The 13586-nt window shown below is 44.2% G+C and overlaps 1 protein-coding gene across 1 annotated transcript in view; it reads left to right on the top strand.

Moving 5' to 3' along the window:
* LOC139277486 (cadherin-4-like) overlaps nt 1-13586 on the top strand; it is a 636199-nt gene that overhangs the window by 367419 nt on the left and 255194 nt on the right. The window contains exons 3-4 of the mRNA XM_070895995.1: nt 1356-1585; nt 12051-12224. Coding sequence (XP_070752096.1) covers nt 1356-1585; nt 12051-12224 — 404 coding nt within the window. The remainder of the gene's footprint in view (nt 1-1355; nt 1586-12050; nt 12225-13586) is intronic.

Here is a 13586-nt window from a genome sequence, read left to right as displayed (position 1 = left end):
AGGAGGGGGGTGAGGGGGATTTGTGGAGCTGAAGGAGATTAGAGAAAGGGAGGGGCGAGGCCATTGAGGGATTTGAAAACATGAACGAGGGTCCACCTTTTCATATGGATAGAATGAGTCAGAGCAAATTTTCAAATAGAATGGAAGTAAATTGGGACTAAGAGTTTGAAAAGATAACATAGGACAGTGGGGATACCATGAGATCCAGAGAGAAGACAATTAAACAGATCTGGTAGGGAGAAAACTCAATATTGGTCACAAGTCTAAACAAAGTGAATTTCTTTATCAGGATATGCAAACATTTCACTATTATGTGGGCAATATTGCTAAAATGTTGCCCAGAGGCTTACGAATGTGATCAAAGTGAGATCTTAAAATGCCTGAATTGGCAAACTGAATGCATAATTTTAAGTTTCAGCTCACATCTTTAATCCACGCCAGCAGAGTGCTGACTGCAATCTTGGTACATCAATGACCGTTATATCAATAACCGTTTCATCAATTCAGTCAGTGCCTCAAAGCAATAGTCCTTCATTGAAACAACAGTGACTGTAGGTCACTTTTTATTGCATCAGTCAGAGGGCTATGTCTCATCTCTTGCATTCAGTTTCTTCCTATAGCTTTTTCCATCTAATAGAAGGAAATGGTTAAAATTAGACTGCATTTGAGATTCTCGTCCAATGATACAATAATTAAAGTTATTGTAATGTTAATCCATAAAGGGCCAATTAAAGGTGAAAGCCCTTGTAAATCAGTTGTTATATTACATTGAAAGTACAGATGTGGTGCCTGTAACTATACCTGATTAAAGGTGAATTTGTTACATCCCTTTCTAAGTATATTTAACAAGTCGGGTTTAATTATTTTTGGGATATTGATGCATCCATGTCTAATTCATTCATCTTTGGTAATGGAACTGTTTAAATAGTAAACGGAAGCAGCTTCACTTCATTGGCTGGGAGATTTCTTTCCTGCATCTCTCTCATTATTCAGTAAGAATGTGAAAATAAAGGGTTCTGGCGACTGAGAAACTTATTCAGCATTCTTCGCAGTTGTAACATGGGGAATGGCTATTTCCATGAATTGATGATACTGCAGTAAATGTATTTAAAAGAAGAGAGATGCTTCTAGTCCAAGTTCTCACGGGACAGAGATAAAATACAAGAGTCTTCCTGAAAGGTCGAATGTGTTTCAGCAAAGGCTGTGAGATTATTTCCTTGACAGGCATTTTAAGATCGAAAACGTACCGCTTGAAATTAAATGTGTCCAACTTGTGTTTGATTGCCTTTCTTGTCGGGTGCCAGTCACATCACATCCCATCATCTGTCTTTTTTTTTCTCTTTTTTCTTTTCTAGTGAAATTTGATGACTGCGCTGGGAATTGGGGAATTCAGTACGGAAGCAGTGACCCTGACTTCAAGGTGGGGTCAGATGGCACCTTGTATGCAGCCCGCTCAATGCAGATCCCCTCAAAGCAAGTAAAGTTCGCAGTGACTGCACGAGATGTCAGGGCCCAGGAGAAATGGGAAACAGTGGTCAAACTGCTTGTAAAAGCACGGGGAAACTCAATGCACAATGTACAAAAGGTATTAACACCATCTGTTCTGAAGACATTTCTCAAAGAACCTGATAAAATACTTGAATATTATATTATGTAAATGACTTGATATGGTCTGTTGAATAATACCTTCCAGATGTCTATTCAGCCAGAGGCTGACTGATATTAAAGGCGGGTTTGCCGTTAGGAGATCTGTGCCAGCTGGCAAAGCTGGGTTTCTGCTGAGTGCAGTGGCAGGTGAATGCTGGTGGTATATCATGCACATTGCTGTAGTAGTTTAGTAAATGACTCAAAATAGCAGCAGATAATGAATTTAAAACTGTGATTTGACATTTTTCAAAGTGTTGAAAAGTAATGCTAAGCAAGAGCTAATTTTGAGATGTTAACTCTTTTCATATCTCTTTCCTGATTGAATTTTTGGTTTACGTAAAGCCCTTTGAATTAACATGTAAGCATTGTATGCATACTGAATTCATCTTATTGGACTATGGACCTTCAGAGGGACGCTGTCATATTTGACCTGGTGATATGGGCCATGGATATCTGATCATCTTAAATTGTTTGCAACCTGACCTCCAGTGTCCAGAATAATTATCATCATAGGCAGTCTCCCAGAGTCAAAGGAGACTTGCTTCCACTCTAAAAGTGAGTTCTCAGGTGACTGAAGAGTCTAATACGGGACCTACAGTCTCTGTCACAGGTGGGGCAGACAGTGGTTGAAGGAAAGGGTGGGTGGGACAGGTTTGCCGCACGCTCCTTCCGCTGCTAGCGCTTGGTTTCTGCATACTCTCGGTGATGAGACTCGAGGTGCTCAGCGTCCTCCCGGATGCTCTACCTCCACTTTGAGTGGTCTTGGGCCAGAGATTCCCAGGTGTTGGTGGGGATGTTGCACTTCATCAAGGAAGCTTTGAGGGTGTCCTTGACCCGTTTCCTCTGCCCACCTGGGGCTCCCTTGTCTTGTCGAAGCTCGGAGGTTGAACAAATTCCCATTTGTTCTATAATTTAGCTCCACTCCAGCGAGGAACTTGCCGAGGGTGAGATGAAGCATTGCAGCAAGGAAGATCGAGAAGAGCATTGGTGCGATGATGCAGCCCTGCTTGACCTCGGTCCAGACGTGGAATGGGTCTGTGGTGGATCTGTTGGTCAGGATCACAGCTTGCATGTCATCGTGGAAATGACCGAGGATGGTGATAAACTTTTGGGGGAGCCGTAATGGAGGAGGATGCTCCATAATCCCTCATGGTTGACAGTGTCAAAGGCTTTTATGAGGTCAAAGAAGGCCATGTACTCATGCTGTTTTCTGCATTGCTCTTGTGTCACGTGGTGAAAATCATGTCCGTTGTACCCCTTAGTAGACGGAATCCGCATTGCAACTCTGGGAGGAACTCTTCAGCCACAAGGAGAAGACAATTGATGATGGTTCTTGCGATGACTTTCCCTGTGGCCGACAGCAGGGAGATTCTTCTGTAGTTACCACAGCCGGACGTCCCCTTTCTTGAAGATGGTCATGATTACGGTGCCTGAGATATACTGGCATGCTCTCCATCTTCCAGATAAAAGAAATGAGTTCGTGGATCCGCACCAGTAGTGCTTCACCGCCATGCTTTAGTGCTTTGGCCTGAATTCCATCTGCTTCTGTTGCCTTGTTATTCTTCAGCTGACAGATGGCCTTTTCTTCGTGCCAGGCTGGGGTTTTGCTGAGATGGTGGCGGGTAACATGCTCCGGGATGGAGTTGAGGACACTCGCGTCGAAGACCGAGCCTCTGTTAAGGAGATCTTCGAAATGCTCCTTCCAGCACGTCCTGACTGCCTCGGCATCCTTGATGAGTACCTTACCGTTCTTGGCCAGCAGTGGGGTGGGGCCTTGGGTGCTTGGGTCGTACTGCGCTGAAGAATCCTCACATATCGTGATTGTCGGCTAACTGCTGGATCTCCCTGTGCTTTCTCCACCCACCATCTATTCTTTAGGTCGCGAGTTTTTGTTGGACCTCGGCCGTCAGCTGTCTGTAGAGTTGCTTTCTTGCTGTCAAGTTGGGTTGCTGTTTTAAATTTAGAAATTTGTGCTTGCAGCTTCCTGGACCTCCTGGTCATTCTCATCAAACTAGTCTTGGCGTTTCATGGTTGAGTGACCGAACGTCTCTTCGCAGGTGCTGATTATTGAGGCCTTGAGGACAGACCAGGTGCTGTGGACACTCTGTGTCTCTGGGTCAACGGGAGTCACCAGGTTTGCAGTGAGGTGCTGGCTGAATAGGGCTTTCTTATCAAGGTCTTTGAGTGCCCCAGCGTTGATTTCCCTGCGGCATTATTTCTGTTGCTGTTGCTGTTGCTGTTGCTGCTTTAGGGCTATATTGATGTTGATGACAGAGCGGATTAGGTGGTGGTCCATCCAGCAGTCATCGGCTCCTGTCATGGCGTGGGTGATGCACAAGTCTCTCGCTTGGACGATGACGTAGTCGAGCAGATGCTGGTGCTTGGAGCGAGGGTGTTGCCTTGATGACTTGTACTTGTCCCTGTTACGGAACAAGGTGTTGGTAATGACAAGACTGTGTTATAGGCATTTTGTCAGGAGCAAGGTACTGCTGGAGTTGGATTTCCCTAACGCACCTCCACAGAGGCTGTGTCCTTTCCGACTCTGATATTGAAATCACCAAGGAGAATCAGCTTGTCATCCATTGGGACTCAGAACAGTAGAATCCCTCTTTGGTCTCATTTGTAGCTTCCAGTGTCGGGGCGTATGCGCAGATGACCGTAGCGCACTGGTTCCGAGCTGGAGTGAGCCGGAGAGTCATTGAGACATTCGTTTATCCCGCAGGTGGAGTCTCTGAGACGGCCCACCAGCTCATTCTTGATGGCGAAGCCAGCTCCATGGAGGTGGCGTCATTCTTGTGGTTTGCCTTTCCACAAGGTGTAATCACCACCTTGTTCCTGGAGCTGGCCTACCAGCGGGCACAGGATCACGCTTAGGGCAGCGATGTCAACGTCGTAATGTCTGAGTTCCCGGGCAACGATAGCAGTGTGACGTTCCGGTCTGTCGCTGTTAGGGTTGTCCATGAGGGTCCTGACATTCCAGGTCCCGCACTTCATTTTGAAGGGTGGAAGATGCCTGTGCGTGAGTTCTTTTAACATGGGGTGACTGTTGCACACCGGCTATCACATGGGCTTATCAGAGCGAGGTCTTAGTCCAGTGGCAAGGGGCTCCAAGATGACGGGAGACCATGCCCTACTGTATGGACCTAATTGTCTACGGTGGGGTGTGAGCTGTAAGCTCGGCATTGAGACATAGAAACATAGAAAATAGGTGCAGGAGTAGGCCATTCGGCCCTTCGAGCCTGCACCACCACTCAATATGATCATGGCTGATCATGCAACTTCAGTACACTCCCGCCTTCTCTCCATACCCCCTGATCACCTTAGCCATAAGGGCCACATCTAACTTCCTCTTGAATATATCCAATGAACTGGACTCAACTTTCTGTGGTAGAGAATTCCACAGGTTCGCCACTCTCTGGGTGAAAAAGTTTCTCCTCATCTTGGTCCTAAATGGCTTACCCTTTATCCTTAGACTGTGACCCCTGGTTCTGGACTTCCCCAACATCGGGAACATTCTACCTGCATCTAACCTGTCCAATCCCGTCAGCATTTTATATGTTTCTATGAGATGCTTCACTCTCCCAGGCATTAGTTCCCGGTTGAGGACAGATACTGGGGCCCCGCTCGTCACTTTTCCACTGCATCCCGCTCCATCTTTGTTTCTCGAGATGGGTCGCAGAAGAAGACGGGAGAGTTCTGGTAGATCACAGAGACGTTCAGAGGCCTGAGGCACGGCCAGAGGAGCGCAGACAGATAGCTCTCGGTCCGGCTTTTTCCAAAGGGGTAAACGCAGTCGTATGGCATTTAATTATGCCGCTCTGGAGTGCAGCGTGCTCCTGCCGCCATTACAGGCACCACGTGCCCGACGGAGGCTCCGCCGCGATTCTTCCGGCTAGTTTCGCCTCTGCAGTTGAGCGGGACCGGCGGCCGAAGAGAGGCCGAATCGCCAACGGAACTGAATTAGCTCTGTGTGGGGGCAGAGAGAGAGGATAGAGTCCAAAGCTGAGAGTTGATCGGAAGCTCTCCAGATGCCAAAAGGAGTCTGAAAAGGATAACTGAGTCGGTCACATCCAGTGGGGAAGTGAAGTCTTGGCCACAGAGAAGTCCGATAAGTTGGAAGGTAGATTGAGTGGAGATCCGGTGCTCACTGATGCAGGTAAAGTACTTATCCCAAGCTGGCTCCCGGGATGACAGCTCCCTAGGGAGCTCCTCTGCTGAGCAACTTTATCCCTGGCCATCCGTTGCCATCCTTCACTCTTTCTCCCCCAATCTCCTCCCTTCCACTGTTTACGTTCCCCTGGCCCTAATAGTGGGTGTATTTCTTTTTACCCCTCAGTGCAATTCCATGGTGCAAGGTCAACGACCTGAGCCCACTGCCCATCCCCCAACAGTGCCTATAATTATAGGTACCAGTGTACAATAGACTCAACAGGTTTCAATACAATCTCACTTTGATGCCAAAACCCCTGGTTCTATCAAGTGCAATCAGCCTGTTCCTCTTATCAAGTTCATTCCTTTTATCAATCTACATGCGAGGCAAAAAAAATGGCTTGGAGCTCCCCAACTGAGAACACCCAGCACAGCTGGGTAGTATTGTGTTCCTAACACAGATGAAGCTGCACACAGGGAGGTTAAAGTAACAGCGACCTCCGTCTTTAATAAGAAACTCCAGAGTGAGGGACAGGCCTTAGGGGCTGGCTTATATACAGTGCTTCCAAAGGATGCTGGGATCCCTTGGGACTTCAGGGGATGAGCTCCCTGGTGGCAGACCATGGGAGTGCATGCTTTAGAGATACACAACAGGTAGCTCCAACCCAGTCCGTCGAATGGAGTGTGGACTATAGCATCAGGTCTCATTGAAACAGTGTGGCTCAGTTGCCTGAAAACCTGAAGGAATTGAGCACTGTTAAGGTTGCTTCATACCTTAATTAAATACTGTTTTGTAGTATTTTTCTATTTGCAGAGAATGTTGTTGTTAAAGTGTAAAAGGGCCCTGAAGAGCCAAGGGCCCAGGAGCAGCAAGGGCCAGCCCACACTGCGATATGTGTGCGCATTAGGTCCGTGCAGCAGAGCAGGTCTCCAGTCGTCCTGGTTAATCCTTGCCACTGGATAAAGGCCGAGCTCTGTCAAGCCCGTGTGGTGGCTGATGTGCAACGGTCACCACACGTTAAAAAAATCCACGCACAGGCATCTTCCACTCCTGGAGCTCAGGACTGGAACATCGGGTCCTTTATTGAAACATCTGTGAACTCATCCCTTTTGGTGTGGAAGCAAGTTATCTTCGTTCGAGGGACCGCCAATGATGATGATGATGATTCGAGTTAAAGTCTACTGTATTTGCATGGAAATTAGAGGAAACCAACTTGAGAAGCAGTGTAAGCTCCTTTTTAAAGAGTCTTGTTGGACAGGAACCTTTCATCTACATTAAAGGCACTTGAATGATTGCAGAATGTTTGCCAGGTCTATGCTGACAAAAGCAGATGTCAAGTTCTGATGGAATCACCAAAAGGATTTCTGTGGTTTAAAAACTGCATTCGGAGCAAATATCTCTGAACAGACACTCGGGGCAAGGAAGAACTACGTTGTCCCAGCTTTATTACCTCTTCCCTAACGTGCATCATAATGCCCATGGGTTTGACATACGTGTCGATTGGGTCTGTTCTTCAGTTAAAAGAAAATACTTTGGTTATCCTCCAACAAAAACTTGTGGCATTGCAACAATGATGGGCTTCATTTCCGAGATCTAAAAAAAATGTTTATTTAAAAAAAAAACTGTCTTCAGATACAAATGATCTGAACTTTATTTACGTTTATATATTTTACGTTCCTATTTATTGGTGTTACCTGTCAAAACTCCATGGCCTTGATTTTCATTGAGTAGTTTGTACAATCGTAAAAAAACTATAACCAAATATTTAGAAATATTTTTATTTGGTTACAATTGCAGTTGATTGCAGTCATTTAATTTTGATTTCGAAATTTGGGTAGACAGGTTAAAAGTAGAATGAATTTAACTCCGTAGAATTAATTGGAGCCTGTTTAATGTTTAACAGTCTGTTTGACTTCTGTTCCTACAATTATTTGCTAATAAGAAATTGAATTAACTGAGAAGTATTTACCAGGCTCATGTAGGGCTGTTCTATTTCAGTGCCTCAAACACATTCTGTCGTCATAAGAACATAACATAAGAACATAAGAAATAGGAGCAGGAGTAGGCCATTCTGACCTTCGAGCTTGCTCCGCAATTCAATGAGATCCTGGATGATCATCTACCTCAACTACACTTTCCTGCACTATCCCCATCTCCCTTGATTCCCTTAATATCCAAAAATCTATCATTCTCTGTTTTGAATATACTCAACGACTGAGCTTCCACAGCCCTCTGGGGTAGAGAATTCCAAAGATTCACAACACTCTGAGTAAAGAAATTTTTCCTCATCTCAGTCTTAAATGGCCGACCCCTTATTCTGAGACTGTGACCCCTGGTTCTAGACTCCCCAGCCAGGGAAAACATCCTCCCAGCATCTACGCTGTCGAATCCTGGAAGAATTCTGTATGTTTCAATGAGATCAAGTCTCATTCTTCTAAATTCTCAGGAATATAGGCCTAGTCGACTCAATCTCTCCTCATTGGACACACTCCCCAACCCAGGAATCAGTCTGGTGAACCTTTGAAACATAGAAACATAGAAAATAGGTGCAGGAATAGGCCATTCGGCCCTTCGAGCCTGCGCCACCATTTAATAAGATCATGGCTGATCATTGACCTCAGTACCCCTTTCCAGCTTTCTCTCCATACCCTTTGATCCCTTTAGCCATAAGGGCCATATCTAACTCCCTCTTGAATATATCTAACGAACTGGCATCAACAATTCTCTGTGGTAGAGAATTCCACAGGTTAACAACTCTGAATGAAGAAGCCTCTCTTCATCTCTGTCCTAAATGGCTTACCCCTTATCCTTAGACTGTGACCCCTGGTTCTGGACTTCCCCACAACCTGTCCAGTCCCGTCAGAATTTTATCTGTTTCTATGAGATCCCCTCTCATTCATCTAAACTCCAGTGAATACAGGCCCAGTCGATCCAGTCTCTCCTCATTTGTCAGTCCTGCCATCCCGGGAATCAGTCTGGTGAACTTCGCTGCACTCCCTCAATAGCAAGAACATACTTCCTCAGATTAGGAGACCAGAACTGAACACACTATTCTAGATGAGGCCTCACCAAGGCACTGTATAACTGCAGTAAGACCTCCCTGCTCCTATACTCTAATCCCCTAGCTATGAAGGCCAACATGCCATTTGCCGCCTTCACCGCCTGATGTACCTGCATGCCATCTTTCAATGACTGATGTACCTTGACACCCAGGTCTCATTGCATCTTCCCTTTTACTAATCTGTCACCATTCAGATAATATTCTGCCTTCCTGTTTTTGCCACCAAAGTGGATAACCTCACATTTATCCACATTATACTGCATCTGCCATGCATTTGCCCATTCACCTAACCTGTCCAAGTCACCCTGCAGCCTCTTAGCATCCTCCTCTTGGCTCAAACTGCCACCCAGCTTAGTGTCAAATGCAAACTTGGAGATATTACATTCAATTCCTTTGTCTAAATCATTAATGTATATTGTAAATATCTGCCGTCCCAGCACTGAACCCTGCGGCACTCCACTAGTCACTGCCTGCCATTCTGAAAAGGACCTGTTTATTCCCACTCTTTGCTTCCTCTCTGCCAACCATTTCTCTCTCCACGCCAATACATTACCCCCAATACCATGTGCTTTAATTTTGCACACTAATTTCTTGTGTGGGACCTTGTCAAAAGCCTTTTGAAAGTCCAAATACACCACATTTACTGGCTCTCCCTTGTCCACTCTACTAGTTACATTCTCAAAAAATTCCAGAAGATTTGTCAAGCACGATTTCCCTTTCATAAATCTATGCTGACTTGGACCCATCCTGTCACTACTTTCCAAATGTGCTGCTATTTCATCTTTAATAATTGATTCCAGCATTTTCCCCACCACCGATGTCCGGCTATAATGCCCTGTTTTTTCTCCCTCTCCTTTTTTTAAAAGTGGGGTTACATTAGCTACCCTCCAATCCATAGGAACTGATCCAAAGTCCCTGGAATGTTGGAAAATTACCACCAATTCATCTACTATTTCTAGGGCCACTTCCTTAAGTACTCTGAGATGCAGACTATCAGGCCCTGGGGATTTATCGGCCTTCAGTCCCTTGACTTTCCCGAACACCATTTCCTGACTAATAAGGATTTCCCTCAGTTCCCCCTTCTCACTAGACCCTTGGTCCCCTAGTATCTTCACTATTTCCTTAGTGAAGACCGAACCAAAGTATTTGTTCAAATTGGTCTGCCATTTCCTTGTTCCCCAGGTCCCTCTGAACACCAACATTTCCCAATCTCTCACCATTTAAAAAAATTCTCTGCTTTTCTATTTTTCCTACCAAAGTGGATAGATAACTTCACATTTCTCCTCATTATATTCCATTTGCCATGTTCTTCCCCACTCACTTAGCATGTCCTGGCCAATATTTATCCCTCAATAAACATAGCAAAAACAGATTATCTGGTCATTATCATATTGCTGCTCGTGGTCACATTGGCTGCCACGTTTCCTACGTTACAACAGCGACTGCATTTCAAAAGTATTTCATTGGCTGTAAAGCGCTTTGAGACGCCTGGTGGTCTTGAAGAGCACTATAGAAATCAAAGTCTTCTTTATATCACCTTGAAGGCTCTTTGCATCCTCAACAAATTACATTCCCACCTAGCTTTGTCATATTTCACAAAATATCACATGTGGGTGGTATTAGACTGGATGAAATGACTTCTGCTGCACATTGGGTACATTTTCTTTCCCAATTTTCTCCCACCACCCTAAACAAACTGGATTGAGGTATCCATCCTATTCACAATGACCAAGAAAGTGGGATGTCCAGACTCTGGTTATTCCATCGATTCCATTCCTTGGTCAATTGAGCAGAAAGTGCATTTGAGTGATTGTAAGGGGACAATATTCCTTCATGAGTTCACTTGCCTTTCTAAATTATGCCTCTTGAGATTAGCTTGGTCTTTACCCCAGGGCGAATTAAAGGATGAGTGTCCATGAAGACTAGAATTCAAATTGGGTTTCCTAGTTGAGTGTCCCAACACATTTAATGTTTTGGCTATTGGTTGTTTCCAATCTCTTTTTTTTATGCGTAGTCATTGTTGATTAGGTTATAAAAATCAATTCTGGTGACTCAAATTATTTCAGGAAGAATGTAAAGAATGAACAACATTAAGTATGATCACATTATTTTGGTAAACCAGGAGATTTTATGTCAGAATGATGCACCATTGGGCAGTATTGTGAGCCTGTTACTCTTCATTTCAGTCAAAGACTAAGTCAGGAATCACCACCAAACAAACAGCTTTTATACAAGTGCATAGAACTGGTAGTTGAAGGCGGGGAACTGCAGACTCTTCGAAAATGGTCATTTGAGAAGATTTTACTTGACAGGAGCGATGGGGCTGAACGATTCCATTGATGAATAATTAAGAACCTGAATAATTAGTGGGAAGTATTCAGTTTCTTGGTGAACTATTAGTGCATTAACAAATTAAAATCCTGCATTCAGGCATGTGTTAAGAAGTTTGGCAAAAGTCAGAAGTGTTGTGTACAACCAAAAGCTTCCTAGCTGGTTGAAGTATCAGGTTTCCCAAACTACAGCCATTGATTTATTATTAGAAACTTTGAGGACAGGGAATATTAGCCACCCATGGAAACTGTGCATCCTATATAAAAGATCACCAATGCAATGAGCAAACTACATGGGAGGCTAAAGTAATACGATGAAGAGACATATCAGTAAATTGAGGTAGCAATGGTATCTCGGTCCAAACAACACTTTATTAAGCATGGAGTCATGCAGCTAGTACAATCTTTTTTCTGAGTTCAGATATGAAGATATATTCTAAAAGCACATTTGATTTTACTACTTCACAGAAATAAAATGTGTTCTTGCTCCCTCAATTTTGTAAGTCCAGTAATAAGTGTGATAGTGCTACTGCAAAATGAGTGACTATTAAATTTATAGCAGACCACATACAGGTTTCACAAGTTTTTGGCAAAAGTTGTGCTTTTTAGTGCAGGTCTATCTTCAAAATCAATGGTAGTTATTGTATAAATGTAATTGTTCCAACAGCCAAGTTGACTTGTATGTGATAATCTCATACCCATGTGTCAGTTAAATGGGACAGGTGCTAATAAATTGCGACAAGTTGTTGAACCAGAACATTTCGATTAATTTTCATGTGTGAATTTTCATCGAGTTGGATTGACCGCCAGGGTCATTTTAATAACTGATTCTGAAGAGTTTTGTATTTTATTTTATGAGCAGGATGGGAAGAAGAATGTGCCTTCCGAGTCCTCACAGCAGCTTGAAGATACACTGTTTCCATGGCGCCAACAGCAGAGCTCCAATGGGCTGAAACGACAGAAGAGAGATTGGGTCATTCCGCCAATTAATGTGCCAGAAAACTCCAGAGGACCTTTCCCCCTTCAGCTGGTTCTGGTAAGCAGTGGGGAAAAAAAGATTGAAGTGTTTGTGTGTCTGTACATACCAATATACATACCATACACTGTCTCTGGTACAACATCATATTCTAAACACAAGAACTCCAAAGTTAAATTAGAAAACATGATCAATCTTATGAAAATTAAATGCCTTGGAATGAAAAATGATTTTATATAAATACTGTATTTTGCGTGAGGTGGTTTATTTGCATGAGCTACTAAATGTCATCTGTGCAATAGGTTTGATGGTATTTTTGGCAAATGCTTCATATTACCCTGCCAGCAACGTGAAGTTGAATCTAGTTATTCCATTCAGTTCCATTAGTCTTTGCTGCTACACCCAATCAGGAAACATTAACTATAGGCTTAAACTTTTCATTGTGGCAAATCTGTATTAATTGCTTGAGGTTGCTTCATGGTTCGTCACTAATCAGATACAGTTTAGAAACATAGAAAATAGGTGCAGGAATAGGCCATTCAGTTCTTCGAGCCTGCACCGCCATTCAATAAGATAATGGCTGATCATTCCCTCAGTACCCCTTTCCTGCTTTGTCTCCATACCCCTTGATTCCCTTAGCTGTAAGGGCCATATCTAACTCCCTCTTGAATATACTCAATGAACTGGCATCAACAACTCTCTGCGGCAGGGAATTCCACAGGTTAACAACTCTCTGAGTGAAGAAGTTTCTCCTCATCTCAGTCCTAAATGGCCTACCCCTTATCCTAAGACTATGTCCCCTGGTTCTGGACTGTCCCAACATCGGGAACATTCTTCCCGCATCTAACCTGTCCAGTCCCGTCAGAATCTTATATGTTTCTATGAGATCCCCTCTCATCCTTCTAAACTCCAGTGTATAAAAGTCCAGTTGATCCAGTCTCTCCTCATATGACAGTGTAGCCATCACTGGAATCAGTCTGGTGAACCTTCGCTGCACTCCCTCAATAGCAAGAATGTCCTTCCTCAGATTAGGAGACCAAAACTGAACACACTATTCCAGGTGAAGCCTCACTAAGGCCCTGTACAACTGCAATAAGACCTCCCTGCTCCTATACTCAAATCCCCTAGCTATGAAGGCCAACATACCATTTGCCGCCTTCACCGCCTGCTGTACCTGCATGCCCATTTTCAGTGACTGATGAACCATGACACCCAGGTCTCGTTGCACCTCCCCTTTTCCTAATCTGCCGCCATTCAGATAATATTCTGCCTTTGTGTTTTTGCCCCCAAAATGGATAACCTCACATTTATCCACATTATACTGCATCTGCTATGCATTTGCCCACTCACCTAACCTGACCAAGTCACCTTGCAGCTTCTTAGCGTCCTCCTCACAGCTCATACCGCCACCCAGTTTAGTGT

The sequence above is a fragment of the Pristiophorus japonicus genome, chromosome 12, assembly GCF_044704955.1.
Source record: "Pristiophorus japonicus isolate sPriJap1 chromosome 12, sPriJap1.hap1, whole genome shotgun sequence".
NCBI classification, from domain to species: Eukaryota; Metazoa; Chordata; class Chondrichthyes; family Pristiophoridae; genus Pristiophorus; species Pristiophorus japonicus.
Note: the sequence above shows the minus strand (reverse complement) of the source record. Positions and strands in the feature narration are given on the sequence as shown.